The 16,050-nt window shown below is 42.7% G+C and overlaps 1 protein-coding gene across 2 annotated transcripts in view; it reads left to right on the top strand.

The window, feature by feature from the left end:
- Uggt2 (UDP-glucose glycoprotein glucosyltransferase 2) overlaps positions 1-16,050 on the top strand; it is a 116,572-nt gene that overhangs the window by 62,727 nt on the left and 37,795 nt on the right. For both annotated transcript variants that reach the window (XM_021181642.2, XM_029469193.1), the window contains 5 exons: positions 4,998-5,122; positions 6,878-6,973; positions 8,684-8,786; positions 12,293-12,372; positions 14,656-14,845. In XM_021181642.2, coding sequence (XP_021037301.1) covers positions 4,998-5,122; positions 6,878-6,973; positions 8,684-8,786; positions 12,293-12,372; positions 14,656-14,845 — 594 coding nt within the window. The remainder of the gene's footprint in view (positions 1-4,997; positions 5,123-6,877; positions 6,974-8,683; positions 8,787-12,292; positions 12,373-14,655; positions 14,846-16,050) is intronic.

Genomic DNA, 16,050 nt, shown 5'->3' with positions numbered 1-16,050 from the left:
TTTGTATGGATGTCGTCCATGTGATATTTCTTTGTATGGATGTCGTCCATGTGATATTTCTTTGTATGGATGTTGTCCATGTGAGGGGCAGAGAGACAAGTTGTCAGAGTCAATTCTGCCCCTCCAGCATGAGTGTCCTCAGCATTGATTGGGCTCAGGCTGTCACGCTTTGCAGAGAATGCCTTGGTCAGCTGACTTGTTTCAGCAGTGTCACACGCTGCTTTTCTTGTGACTTGCTGTCTATAAACAAATACAGAATAAGCAGATGATGCATACTTCTCAGTAATTCTGAGGAGGATAATCTGATTTTACTTTTTACCAGTTTTTTCAGTATACAAAATTAGAATCTGATCAATAAGTTTATTAAATGAACTAATGTTTGAAAAATATCTGCAAATCACCAAATTATCTTAAAAGTTGTAGTGCATTTTTCTACATTTTTTTATGAGCTCTGTTCACCTCTGTTAAAATCATTCATTGGAGCTGGAGAGATGGCTCAGCAGTTAAGAGAGATTTCTGCTTTTGTAAAGGTGTATTTTGCTTCCTAGACCCACACTGGGTGACCCACAACTATTTGTAACCGCAGGTCAGAGGATCCAGTGCCATCTGCTGGCCTTCGCAAGTACTTCCAACACACATAATATGTAGTAGTCACACATAAAAATAAAATAGCCCTTCTTTTCATTAATTAATTAATTTATTTATTTACTTTACATCCTGATTCAAGCCTTCCCTCCCTTTTCCCCCCTGGCCCTCCCTCTACCCTTTCCCTCTATTTTCACTTCTTTTTCTCCTTAGAGAAAGGGAGGCCTCCCATGGATGTCAACCCGCCTTGGCATCTCAGATTGCAGTAGAAATGGGCACAACTTCTCCTGTTGAGATTAGACTAGACAGCCCAGTTAGGGAAAGGGTTCCAAAGGCGGGCAACAGAGTCAGAGAAAGCCCCTGAGGACCAGGCTGCACACATTGGGCCTCTGTCTGTCCCATGCATGCTATCTGGATGGTGGCTTGCTTCTGTGAACCCCTGTGGTCTAGGTTAGTTGATCCTGAAGGCTCGCTAGTGGTGTTCTTGCCTGTCTGTCTCTAGAGTTCTTCTTCCTTCCCCATCTTCTGCAGGGTCCTCCTAACTCCACTTGATGTTTGGATGTGGGTCTCCACATCAGTTTCCACCAGGCACTCCTCCCTGATGACAGTTATGCTGGCTCCTGTCTTCAAGTATAGCAGAGTATCATTAACAGAGGTGTGGTCTTTCTCTAACACCGCATAGGTCTCAAGTTAAGCCACTCATTGGTTGGCTACAGCCTCCATTTCTGCTCCATCTTTGCCCTTGCACATCTTGTATGCAGGACAAACTATGGATTAAAAGTTTTATGGCTGGCTTGGTGTCCCCATCCCTCCATTGGCCTAAGCCCTTTTTTCCTTTTTTTAAAGAATCATAATCATCTCTGAATAGTGCCATTTTACAAATTGATTGCAAACATTACTAATTATTAAAGTAAGTATTGATCAAATTTGATAGTGAGCAAATGCAGACGCCCAGGGATGTCCTCCCTTCCATATAATGGAAAGAAATACAGCTTTTTAAAAAACACGTGTCAAGTATATGACCATCTCTGGCTCCCCTATACTGTCCCCTAGGCAGAGAGAATGTTAGGGGTGAACCAGTAACAGAACTCAGCTGTCACCAGGATGCATGTCCTGGGGCAGCTGAATACAGAAACTGGAGCAAGTCAGAGTGTTTGATGTGTACTGGCTAATGGGAAAGGTGATTTTGACTTTTGTGCAGTTTGAGTGGAAATGTACTTCAGATGCCCAGCATGGCAGATGCTGATGTGGCAGTGCCGCCCTCATTGCAGCTTCCCAGAGTGTGATTATGTAGTAGAGTAATCTGTGGGTCAGATCGTTAGCATTTTGACAGTTTGATATTTGAAACAATTTCTGCATTTTAGCATAGAACCTGTCCCAGTGGTAAAGCTGGAACATATTTAGAGTCATTTAATTGTCTCTAAATGACTAATAATGTGAAATGTAGTAATGGTTATATAATTTCTGCAAGTTTTTGAATTTTAATATTTGAGACAATGTTTCACTGTGTCCTCTGGAACTATCTAGGGCAGTCTGGCTTTGGACTCAGAGATACTCAGAGAGGCTCGCCTCTGCCTCCCAAATGCTGGATTTAAAGGGGGGCCGCCCTGTTCAGCTAATGGTCACATGATTTATTGCCAAAATACTAAAGAATTACATGTTTACATGTTTGTATATGCTGTTATTATAGTTGTTGTATTTACCATGTCCCCACCTTTCTAAGCCATAGTGACCTAAGTTCAGACTCAGTTGTCCCACGAGTTGTTTAAATTTGGTGAAACCTGGCTGCATTGTTTGTACAATATGAGCTCTAATCTTGCCAGAGGCCAGCTCCAGCAGTGTGTTCAGCAACCCAAGCAGGAGATGTGCGGCGGTGAATGATGTAAAGCAGCCGCACACAGGCACACGCACTTGGTGGATGAAGCAAGGCTCTACCAACTTTAATTTTTCTCTTAGTCCTTATATACTTTAATGAAATCCCCCAGGTAGGGAAAAAAGCACATTACAATCACTTAGTCATGAATTTCAGTTACACATAATGACTAAAAGTTTCATATTTTTAAAAACAAGTTATTCTAAGTTCCATACCTGATTACTAAGTTTCCCCTGTGGTTTCTTCCCTGTGTGTGTGTGTGTGTGTGTGTGTGTGTGTGTGTGTGTGTGTGTGTNTGTGTGTGTGTGTGTGTGTGTGTGTGTGTGTTACAAGGGAGGAAATAGACGTCATGTTATTCTAATGTAACACAATTCTTACCCATCTAGCATAGTTAACCATCTACCTGTTCTTATATTGTTTTCATAGCAACATAAATGGATAGTCAGCTGGAGAACTTTAGGTCAGCGATCTTCTACTTTTCTTGAGACAGCAGAAGAAGAAAAATCTCTTCAGTGCTCCTGCTACACAGCACTAAGTCCTTAAGGCACACCACACCCCATCAGCAAATTTATTGTTAAAATACAGGAAAATCTGATTTTACAATGGGCACAGAAGCTCCGTCTTAACAGTGGGCACTAAGACTCAGTTACTGCCTCTGATCATCAGCCTGTCCCCTGCAGGTGAAACTCAGAAGCCCTTAGCAACCAGGCTCACTTTGTTCTTGTCCTCTGACCTTAGCAGGCTAGTCACTAGGTAACCAAGAAGGTGGTTTGTTTTTTTTTTTAATGTTGTGCCCTAGGTTTTCTGTTACAAAGCAGCTATCAAAACACCCTGACCTGATTTAATTCATTGTACATTAAAAACACACACACTTTGACCTAATCTTTTTAACCATACATATTTTTAATTTCTCAGGAATCTTCAGCTAAATCATTAATCTGAGTGGCACTGCTTTTTTGGAAAATCACCACTATTGTTATGCATTGTGACTGCATTGCAAAGTGGGGAATTAGAAACCCTCCAAAGACAAGGCGAAAACAGGGTGTCCAAGGCAGCAGCAAGTGCAGGAGGGCCAGCAAGGGTCTTGAGGAGGCAGGACCTGACCGACCCACAGGGCTTGCCTCTCTGAGGTAAACTCATCCTGCCGCCCCAGTGCTGACTGCAGCGTCTCCTGCTGCATGGCTGCTGCCAGAGTCTGTTCTGGAGATTGTTAACAGGCCTCCATAGTAACAATATTTGACATGCTCAGACAAGCTAACTTTTCAGTAAATGGGTTTTCTCTTGAAATATCGAGAACTGCATGGAAGTTGTAGGCCCACGTGGACACGTGACTTATGCCGCAGTGTATGAACATACGGGAACCAGCCTAGAGAGAGGGGCTTCTACAGTGTCAGCAAACCTTCTAGTAGAGTTTGGTAAACTTTAATGTTTTGTATTAGAGAAGTCTACATTAATTTAAAGTAATCACATCTCACCAGGCGGTGCTAGTGCACACCCTTAATCCCAGCACTCAGGAGGCAGAAGCTGGTGACTCTTGGTGATTGTGGGTTTGAGGGCAGCCTGGTCAACAGAGTGAGTTCCAGGACACCCAGGGCTACACAGAGAAACCCTGTCTCACATAAAGGAAAAAAAAAAAGAAAGAAAGAAAGAAAAACGAAAAGAAAAACTTTTTTTTAAAAAAGAGCAAAAGAAGCAAAAAAATAATCACAGTTTTAAAATTATTGCAATCGAGATTTAAATAACAGATTTTATCCTATTTTTGCTTAATTTTAAAGCTTAAAGATTTTCCCCACCTTGAATATTATCAAATCTTATACCCTATAAAGTACAATATTTGGGAGATGCATCCAAATTTACGTAGAAGGATAGATACTGAAGGCTCAGGCTTTGTCTACTGTATCTACTGTTAGATGCTGTGCTTGGTTACATAGATGAAAGCAAGCCAGTTTTCTTGTGCTTAGACAGAAGTATAGCCAGCCTTCTACTCAGGGATAAAAACAAGCAAACAACAACAACAACAAATTGAAGCTACTTTTAAAGTTAAATTGATATCAAATCTTAAAAGTTTAAAAAAAGTTTTCATGAGTGCTTTTAGTATTGCAGTGCCTGTTTTTGTGTTAAGACCCTGTGATTTATATTTACAATGACACATTATTTGACCTCTGATGTCACCTCTGAAAGAGTCCAGTAGAGTGCTTACATCACTTGTAAACAATGTTCACAGTAGAAACAGCTGGAGAAAAGGTGTGGAGAACTCTCTGGAAACATTCTCTGAAACCTCTCGAAAGACAGCAACACTCTACTTGCCATGGTCTAATTGTTGTTAATGTAATGTTTCCACTACGGGATGATACCAGCCCCATTCGCTCGCAGGACTTTGTACACGTGACACAGTACTGGCTGCGTGGCGGAGCTCCCTCAAATGCTCATGGTGCTGTACGTACACAACTGATGGTAGTGTTGGAGGAAACGTGAGAAAAGAGAGTGTTCTGAACGTCTCCTGGAAGATATCTGGCAGTAACGTCACCTTCCTTTTCAGTTCTTAGGACCTTTAAGCGCCGAGCTCTACCAAGAAGATTTCCACTTGCTGGAAAAGATAACGTTCAGTAATTCAGTGCAGAAAATCGCAGGCATTGCTGAAAGTCTGGACATGACCTCAAGACAGTGAGTATTCAAAGGATTAAAGCAATCAGTTTGGAAGTTTTGTGTTTTACATATATTTTATCTCCCTCTCTCCCTCCTTGTCTCCCTCTCTTCCCTCACTCCTTCCTTCCTTCCTTCCTCCCTTCCTTCCTTCCTTCCTCCTTCCTTCCTTCCTTCCTTTTTGGTTTTTCTAGACAAGGTTTCTCTGTATAGCCCCAGCTGTCCCAGAGATTCTCCTGCCTCTGCCTCCCAAGTGCTGGAATTAAAGGCCTGACCCACCATTTTCTGGTTATCTATTTTCTTTTAAAGTTAGAAATGTTTTGATATTTAGAAAAGTAAAGATATATAATAATAAAAGACTTGGAGAAGGTGAGTGATGAATCACATGTGATTAAACAGCAGAAAATTAACCATTCCCTCCCTTAGCATCCCTGACTAGGAACAGTGCTCCCCTCCCTTACATCCCTCCCTGACTGGGGACAGTGCTCCCCTCCCTCAGCATCCCTGACTGGGGACAGTGCTCCCCTCCCTCAGCATCCCTGACTGGGGACAGTGCTCCCCTCCCTTACATCCCTCCCTGACTGGGGACAGTACTCCCCTCCCTCAGCATCCCTGACTGGGGACAGTGCTCCCCTCCCTCAGCATCTCTGACTGGGGACAGTGCTCCTCTCCCTCAGCATCCCTGACTGGGGACAGTACTCCTGTACCTCAGCATCCCTCCCTGACTGGGGACAGTGCTCCCCTCCCCAAGCATCCCTGACTGGGGACAGTGCTCCCCTCCCTCACATCCCTCCCTGACTGGGGACAGTGCTCCCCTCCCTCACATCCCTCCCTGACTGGGGACAGTGCTCCCCTCCCTTACATCCCTCCCTGACTGGGGACAGTGCTCCCCTCCCTCAGCATCCCTGACTGGGGACAGTACTCCCCTCCCTCAGCATCCCTGACTGGGGACAGTGCTCCCCTCCCTCAGCATCCCTGACTGGGGACAGTGCTCCCCTCCCTCAGTATCCCTGACTGGGGACAATGCTCCCCTCCCTCAGCATCCCTGACTGGGGACAGTACTCCTGTACCTCAGCATCCCTTCCTGACTGGGGACAGTGCTCCCCTCCCTCAGCATCCCTCCCTGACTGGGGACAGTGCTCCCCTCCCTCACATCCCTCCCTGACTGGGGACAGTGCTCCCTTCCCTCAGCATCCCTCCCTGACTGGGGACAGTGCTCCCCTCCCTCAGCATCCCTCCCTGACTGGGGACAGTGCTCCCCTCCCTCAGCATCCCTCCNAGTGCTCCCCTCCCTCAGCATCCCTCCCTGACTGGGGACAGTGCTCCCCTCCCTCAGCATCCCTCCCTGACTGGGGACAGTGCTCCCCTCCCTCACATCCCTCCCTGAGTGGGGACAGTGCTCCCCTCCCTCAGCATCCCTCCCTGACTGGGGACAGTGCTCCTCTCTCAGCTTATTCTTTCTCTTTGTTTGCATTTCCTAGCTCCATCCCCTCCTCTCACAAGAGGAGTCATTTTTGTAGACTGTGCAGCGGTCTCGTGGGTTTTGTTTATACCTTGGCTTCAGCTGTGAGGACCCAATGTAGGTGCTGCTTGTGTTGAGTGCTTTACCTTTGCCAGAGAGATGTGATTACACTGTGTGTCCTGTGTAATTCACTTCTGTAAGATAGGAGCTATAGCTGTATTACAGCCAGAGCCTCTCTGCAGTTGTTAACTGTAACATGGAATATGAAATCGTCTCTTCGTGGATGTCTCACGCATTGCTCTCTGCTTGTACAGCATGAGTGACCTGGTGATGAAAATAGATGGGCTCATGTCTTCATTGGCTGTGCGTGCCTCTCGCTATGATGTCACATTACTCAAAGAGAATCTCAGGTAACCCTGTAACAATATCTGACACTTTTCCTTCTACTGAATCATTTCTTGCATTCTTTCCACTTGCCATGAATTATTTCCATTTTTTATAGCATAATGAAAATTAAAAGTTTTCTGTTTGGTAAAAAAATAATAATACAAAGAAAAATATATCTAGGACGTAGCTCAGTGGTAGAGGATGTGTTTGACTTTCATGCATGAGGCCCTAGTACCACATGACTAACATACACACACAAACTACAGACACACACACACATACTCACCAAATGCACATACAGACACACACACAAAGCACATGTACACATATACACACACAGATAAAACACCACACAAATCTAGTTGTACAGCCTAGCGAATAAATACGCACTTAGAATATAAAGCTTAAAGTTATACTTAGCATGGTGTTTATATTGATGTCCAATATTATTAATAACTTTAAGCATCTTCAATCATTATAAATAATACTGTGTATTTTCAGTATGCGAAAGAAGTATTTTCTAAGTGCTGGGCTTTTAACTGTGTAGCACCACACATAGTTCACATAGTTAAGTGATATCTTGAGACTAAAACACAGTACAGACTTATAGAAAGAATCAGTAGTTGTCTAGGGAAAACTTAAAGCAGCAGGAGACAGATGCATAGTTAAGACATACAAGTCACATCATGTTGTAGCCATTGGACAACCAGTTTCTACAGGCGCTGCAGTATGGTAGTAGCTCGTAGAATTTTTGCAAGAGAACTAAGCAGCAACAATCGCAGAGTCATGTTACCAGGTCATCTAACTCATAACCCTGTTTCTAACAGAATTATCAAGGACCTGTTGACTCTACTACTCTTGTTACAACACAAATCATAACTTCAAGGAAAATGAGTTTCACTCAATAATTGTGTTTGAAATAAATATTTTATTTCATTGTTGAGCATCAATTTTCTCACTGCAAAGAGCCTTTCTGTAGCAAAGATGACTATTCTTATAACTGCTCATGTATAGCCCTTGATTTAGTAAGCCTTTTTCTACTGTCAAAATAAAGTCTTCCTTCATCTAAAACAACAACAACAACAACAAACCCCAAACAAACAAAACGCATTTATAAAGCAGTAATTATGTTACATAGTTTATACTTTACAAACACACATATTATTGGTTATCTCCCACTGGCCTCTTTGTTTCCATTTCCCTTTAAATTAAGTCCATCTCTTAACTTAGGATTTAGGTCAATGGGAGACAGATGGGGAGAACAGGAGGGAAGGAGGTAAAGAGAGGACCCTGGATCCAAAGAAGCGATGATGATGCCTGAGAGGCTGCTCGTTTCTCAGTCACGTCTTTCTGTGATTGATTTTGTACAATTCCAAATGGGATAAAGTACTAAGTAGTTACCTCTTGAATCTAAGGAGATATGTTTACCTAACATAAAACACATTGGTTTTATTTTTCATATAATGCAATCCATGAAAAACTATCAGAATTTTTACTGTAGTATTCTCATTCTTTAAAGTGTACTTTAATTGCATATTTATAAAATATTTCATTTTATCAAATTCATTATAACTTTACAACATATCACACATATTTCAAATCTGCAATTTTATTTTGTGAAATACTCAGAGTTTTTTAACTAAGCATAAGAATATATGTAGCTAAGATCATGATGATGGATGTATTTGTATAAACTTAACCTTCTATGCTTCTCTCACTTTTTGTTGTTCTAGTGTTATAAAGATAAATCCCCCAGAGAATGATACGTTCTTTGATGTCTTTGCTATTGTTGATCCTTTGACAAGAGAAGCTCAGAAGATGTCACAGTTCCTGGTGGTAAGATAAGATTAATTGGACTAAACCTTTCATTTGAAACTCAAGTTTCCATGTGTTTTAAATGTAAGGAAGTATTAGGGCTCTTCTCTGTTCTTTACATCATCTGACATTTTAGACACAAACATACGTGTGTGGAATATATGTATTTCAGTATTTTATAGTAGAACTGGGCACAGTATTGCAACAGTGCTAGGCTGGGGGCTGCTATGGCTAAGTTGCTGTTCCCTACAAAGTTTATGTTGCGGCACATGAAGTGTGCTTTGATGAATTCAAGCTCTACCTATCAGCATGACTGGAAACAGGGCCTACAAAGGTAAAGCTAAATGAGTGCTTACAGTAGAGACCCTAGTCACATCACATGCGGGCGGGGTAAGGAGAAATTCTGCAGTCTTCCGCTCTTCACATCCTCCATCCCATCCCTGAGCATGCAGGGAGGCCTGGGAGCATAATAGCAGGACAGCTGCCTTCTCACCAAGAAACCCAGGAGAGAGCTCTTGCAGACAGACGCCAGGTAAATAGACCTTACTCTTGGACCTGTGAGGAAGTACACTTTTATAAGTGAAGCTTGAAGTGCAGTAAGTGATGCTACCCACACAGGCAAAGCTCAGGGAGGGAGGAACACAGAGATTGTATTCAGAGACTCAGCTTCAGTAGTTAGGGTCTCCAACAAGAAGAAGTTACTGTGTGTGGTGGTTTGACAATGCTTGCTCCAGGGAGTAGCACAATTAGGAAGTGTGGCCTTTTTGGAGTAATGTGTCACTGTGGGGGTAGGCAATGAGACCATCCTCCTAACCACATGAGAGCCAGTCTTCTCCTGTTTGCCTTTGGAACAAGATGTAGAACTCTCAGCTCCTCCAGAGTCATGGCTGCCTGGATGCTGCCATGTTCCCACCTTGATGATAATGGACTGAACCTCTGAACCTGTAAGCCAGCCCCAATTAAATGTTTTCCTTACAAGAGTTGCCTTGGTCATGGTGTCTGTTCACAGCAGTAAAACCCTAACTAAGATGTTATCTAGCTGGGCAGTGGTGGCACACGCCTTTAATCCCAGCACTTGGGAAGCAGAGGCAGGTGGATTTCTGAGTTCGAGGCCAGCCTGGTCTACAGAATGAGTTCCAGGACAGCCAGGGCTACACAGAGAAACCCTGTCTCAAAAAAACAAAANAAAAAAAAAAAAAAAATCTGTCATCTCGCAGTCAAGCATAAGCTGCTCACGTTGCTGCGTAAACAAAGATCACCGCCACAGTTCAGAGGTCATCTGTATATCACTGTTAGCATAAAGGGAGAATAGGGCCACACCACCAAAGTGACAGGGAATAATAATAGTGAGAGGCTGGGAACCATGCCTAGCAGCCTTTCATAAAGATGAGAATACAGGGGAAGTCTAGTGATTGACTTAATGTCTGTATCCCAACTCTCAAAAACAGACACAAATACTGTAAGTTTATGGCCACACTGGGCTGCTTAGCCATATTCTGTCTGAGACAGAAGGGTGGAGGGAAGATGACAGAAGGAGGGAGGGAGGGAAGAAGGAAGATAGGAAGGAGGGGAGATGAATGTTCAAGAAATGTTCTCAACTACAGGCAGCTAAGCAATGCTGAGAGCAGCAGAAACAGAAGAGCAGACCAATAGAGCAAATATCAGCCCTGCAAGCACATCCGTGCGGGTGACATTTGGACTGAGCGGGGTCTAGTTTACATGTCTGTGTATTGCTTGTGTGTACAACAAAATTTAAGGAAATGAGGCCATGAATTTGGAAGAGAACAAGATGTGTATAGAGGGATGTACACAGGAGGGCTTGGGAGAGGAAAATGAAGGGAAATGCCATTATACTTTAATATCAAAAACTGTTAAAATAAAGAAATAAATGCTGTCAGAATTGGATACCTCTCTGACAGTTGGGAACCAGGCCAAAGGGTAGGAAGTCACTCTAATGGCTAATGGTAATTATCAAGTAAGGTGATATTGCTGGATATTCCATCAGAGCTCCGTGTGTAGCTTCCTCAGACAGTAGACTATCTTAGGGGAATTTATTGTAAAGTCTTTCTATGTGTGCATTTATTGATGTAGACGATGGTCTTAGACTTTGAGGTTGTTTGGCTCCAGAGTATGCATATCACAAATTAACCCCATGGCTGTTTCACCGTTCTTTCTTAGCATTTGTAAATCCTTCATGTGGGAGTTTCTTAAAGTATAGAACTCAAATTATCCTTGATTTTTAGTGTACAACTTCCCTGATCCCATGAAGAATCATTATTCAGAAGAAAATATTATTTTATGTTTAAGACCTATGTCAAGATAGAACTTATAAATAATAAATATAAAATTATAGAGATAAGACAGAGGAATTATACATCACTTTATTTCTTTGATTAAAAATAATATGCTTTATTTTTGAGCAACTCTATTTTTACTTTATAAATTATTTATAGAATAATATTTTGCATATTGGTTGTAGTTTCTGGCTTCACTTGTCACTCATTCTTTTTTTTTACTATTTTTTTTTAATTTATTTTTTATTAGATATTTTCCTCATTTACATTTTCAATGCTATCCCAAAAGTCCCCCCATACCCCCCCCCCCCCCAATCCCCTACCCACCCACTCCCCCTTTTTGGCCCTGGGGTTCCCCTGTACTGGGGCATATAAAGTTTGCAAGTCCAATGGGCCTCTCTTTGCAGTGATGGCCGACTAGGCCATCTTTTGATACATATGCAGCAAGAGANAAGAGCTCCGGGGTACTGGTTAGTTCATATTGTTGTTCCACCTATAGGGTTGCAGTTCCCTTTAGCTCCTTGGGTACTTTCTCTAGCTCCTCCATTGGGGGCCGTGTGATCCATCCAATAGCTGACTGTGAGCATCCACTTCTGTGTCACTCATTCTTTATAGTTAGTGACGGGCTCAGCTGTACAGTGCTGATCTAACATTGGAAGGGGAAACAACTCACCCCCTGGTCTCCATGGCAGCAAGTATGTGTGACAAGATGGGAACTAAACCCCAGAGCTCTTAAGAGTACACTATGTCTGTTGTAATTCCTCGATAAGTCTGTGTTCTTGGTGTTACATGTACATTTCTGTCTCTGCTTTTATCCTTATTTTTTTATTAATAGCTTTTGATTCATCTGTGGTTCGTTCCCTGTGTAGAGACGAGGGAGAACAAAATTCATTTTCTCCCTCTTGTTACTGATTTAGTGATAATTAAGACAAAGAACAACCTAGAACTTTCTGCATCTCTTATGGCACAGAGGGAAAATGTAAAAAGAGCAGACTGTGCTAGGCAGTGTTGTGAGGCCACCACTTTATGTTTGCAAACCAAGGCTCTGGTAACTTTGGATGTTGCTTGAATGTCAATCTCTTCTCTAGCTTCCTTTGGCCTTGGGCAGGGAGGGCGTTTGAGGGTTAAATGTGACATAAATGTAACTGGCTGATGCAATGCATGCTGTGTTATATATGCTCAGTAGCTGTTAGCTGTGTGTCATCTAAACATCAACATGAGTGTTTTCGACAGGTGCTTGGGAAGATTGTAAATGCGAGGATAAAGCTGTTCATGAACTGCAGGGGTAAACTCTCAGAAGCCCCGTTAGACAGGTGAGTGGGCCAAGACACTTACACATGCATGGAGGAGACAGACAGGATCGGCTGTGGACTAGCTCTCTTTGTCACTTCACTTAGTTGCTGCAAAACTACAATCACCCACCTCAGTAAATACATCTTAGCTACTGCAGAAGTTACATGAAATCTTGTTTCCAGGCATTGTTAGAAACTTGATACAGGAGTATTTACTGAGAGGGGTTTCCAGGGGAACACAGTGAAGTCAAAGGTTTCTGGGTTAACTGTGTTTCCCAGGCCCGCACTTCAGCATGTCCTCTTGCACGTCACCACAGTCACTATTTGGGAAAGCAGTTTAGAGTCTCTGTCAGTGACATGCGTGAAGGCTGTGACTTTGAATGACACACTGCTTAACAGAACACTCTTTCTGCTTCGTGGTTCAGAATTGCTGTCATTGTAATCACTTCTCTTAATAGAATGTTCCATATCCTCTTGTACCTTGGGTCAGAAAGACAGTGTGCCCTTCCTAGGCCTTTCTGATCTCTGGCTGGCTGGTGCAGTTCAGTGTTAAAACTCCTCTCCCAGCTGACTTCTTCAATCTGCCTCTTCTCCTGTCCTCTGTGTTGCTCTTCTTAGCCTCAAACCGACTCTAGCAATCTTTTCTAATCTTCTGACTCCTCATTCTCTTGCTTGTTCTCTCTTCAACCTGTCTCTGTAAAATTCTCCCAGTGACACTGCCGCCTCCTCCTCCTCCTCTTCCTCCTCTCCCTCCTCCTCCTCCTCCTCCTCCTCCTCCCTCTGTGCTGCTCTGCTCTCCCTCCACTCTACTGTGCTGTTCTCCATGACATCTACTGCATCCTGGACTGTACTCCCTTCCTCCTCTGCTGTTGGTCTCTCCCTTAAGTAGCTTCCTTTTCCTCTCTTTTATCTTGAGCGTTGAACATATCCTATTCTGTCAAATCTTCCTGTGATTCATCACTTTGACTGCCATCCAATTAGCCATCACTTTCAAACATGGGTGCTTCCTTCTACAAACTAACTTTACCTTAATTGTTTGGGATTACAGATGAATACTAAGAATGAGTCACACGACAGCTAGAAACAGGTTCAGATTCCTACAGCACTGGTCTGCAGTAGCTCTCCTTCACTGCAGGGTCACTACATTTGCCTGTAACACCTTTCATTTTCTTTGTCACTGAAATTATTTTTACTGAATCCTAAGAATGTTCTATTTCCAACATTTCTAGGAAAAAACTCTTGTTTAGTGTTTATACTGTGTTGGCGTGCTGAGTGCTTGTTTTGTGCATTTCCCTCTGAGCGTTCTCGCTCATATGTCTCTTTGTACCTTCTTTGCTTTGCTTTGAATACAGGTTCGTCTACGTCTTCTCCACTGAGTCTCATCACCATAGTGTATAAATTCTCCTGGAGTAAGGGTTGAGCCAGCCAAATGTGGCCAGATTAACTGCATAATGTCTGCAATTTAAGTTAAGCAGGCTAGTTTTTCCCTTGTTGTCTTTCTCTCTCTGGCTCAGGTCAGGGCCTCAGATGAAGTACACTAGAGATGCCCTTAGTGGCAGGCAACTGGGGTATTTTTCAGCCTACCACTAGAGGGCACTGCAGTCCTTATTCCCACAGCATCACAACAGCGTGCGCTACAGAGCCTCTCTTGAGAGCTGCAGCAAGGCTTACACAATTTTTACTCTTAGTTAAAAGTACATTTTAAGAAAAGTCAAAATAGCAGCTGAATAGTGAAAATATAGACTTCACAATATGAGTTTGAGCTTAACACGATTGTAAAAATGTATTAGAGAATCGAACCAATCATTTTTATGTTCTGATATTGGCGCAGACTATCTTGAGTATTTGAAGAATGAGGATGTAACATACAATAAACGTGCAGTTATGTCTAATGATCTGAGCAGGTGCATTTAACTCCATCCCATTTGTTTGATTTTAGTTGAACTTTTAAAGTTAGTATCAAATTTCCTTTTGAATTTTACTCATTTTCTGGCTCTCATTGTTTCTCTTTGTAGTGGGAGGAGGTCATAAAAAAGCCAAAATGTGGACTGAGAACAAATGTGGAGGGCTGCAGAAAGGAGCACAGAGACTCTAACTCAGATCGCTTTTAAAGGATAAAATATATAATACAATATATATTCATATAAAATAATCTCTTAGCTCTTGTGGCATACAGTATATATGTAACTTTTAATTTAAGATTTTATACTTATGTATGTTAAGCCATTGGCAGTTTTAAAATGTTTGAGGAATAAATAATCATTTTAATTTTAGTCACAATATTTCTTTGTGCTTTTTTAACAGCTTTTACCGTTTTGTTCTGGAGCCAGAGCTGACATCAGGGCCTAACAATCGTCCTTTTCATGGGCCAATGGCAAAGTTCCTGGACATCCCAGAATCACACCTTCTGACTCTCAACATGATCACCCCAGAAGGATGGCTGGTTGAAACAGTACATAGCAACTGTGACCTTGATAATATTAACTTAAAAGACGTAAGTTACTGTGGGAGGTAGCATGAGGAGAAAAGAGTAGGGCGGCTGCTGGCCTGTTAAAGCTGTCGTCAGTGAGCAGGCACATGTGCGGACCAGCGAGCATTTCAGCTCCTGGGCTCAGTGTGCTCTTTCCTAACTTTACATTTGCCTCACTTCAGAATTCACCATCTCCCCACCTCCAGGCTTATATGTGCCCTGCCTCACCGTTTCTATTGCCATCTGCCACTATCCCAGGATGTCAGTCTAGACAGTCTGGAGATGAGATGCGGCAGTGTTAAGTATCTGCTTTGCTTGGCAAGTTTACCTTCTAGAAGTTTCATTCAGAACACATTTTGAAGGTCATGGCTCATAGCTAGCAGAATCAGTCTGGACCAACATAAGATAGAAAGTGGGAAACAAACGTCAGTGGGCTATTGGCCAGGCACACCTGCTTCCCAACACTCCAGTGAAACTTCTGGAATCTAAATACCAAGACTTCTCACCTGTGCTCACTGTCCGTGGAGAAGAGAACTTTTAAAATTTTATTGGCATCTATTCATTCTCCATGGTGAAAATACCATAAGGACATTTCCATTCAAGACTATCATGTGCGCTAGCCCTAAGTGCAAAAGTGCGCTAACCATAAGTAAGTGCGCTAGCCGTAAGTGCCTCCCAGAAACTCCGCTTTCTCGCCCTGTTCTCTAGGGCCTCCTTTCTTCAGGCTTACTTCTACTTTCAAGCCATGAGTGTATGTACATATATTACATGTATAATAATTTTAGGTACGTATAGAAATGTAGAAACCGTGGCGCCCTCTGTTGGCGAATGCACAGACTGACTTGTAATTTGGCTCAGAGTAAATGTACATTGTGGGCAGGCTGCAGTAAATGCAGATGTGCAGCCAAGTCTGTCTGTGATGTTGTCTTCAGGCTTCCTCTGATATATACATACTCAGAGGCTGGGTCTCATGAGCATTCTGTTGCTAGCATTTTGAGGGCTCTTCCTACTGGTTTCCAGAGTAGCTCCACAGCTGAATTTACACCACGGTACCTAAATACAGCTGCCCCAGCTTCCCACCAGCATCCCTTGTCTGTTTTCTGTATGGAAAGCGTTGGACTGGAGTAAGATAGAACATCATAGTTTCTATGTGCATCTCCCAATGGCTAGGATGCTGAGCATCTCTCATGTTTACTGGCCATGTGTACTAATCGCTCAACTACTGCATG

The sequence above is a fragment of the Mus caroli genome, chromosome 14 (genome assembly GCF_900094665.2).
Source record: "Mus caroli chromosome 14, CAROLI_EIJ_v1.1, whole genome shotgun sequence".
Lineage (NCBI taxonomy): Eukaryota > Metazoa > Chordata > Mammalia > Rodentia > Muridae > Mus > Mus caroli.
This window is presented reverse-complemented; position numbering and strand designations above follow the sequence as displayed.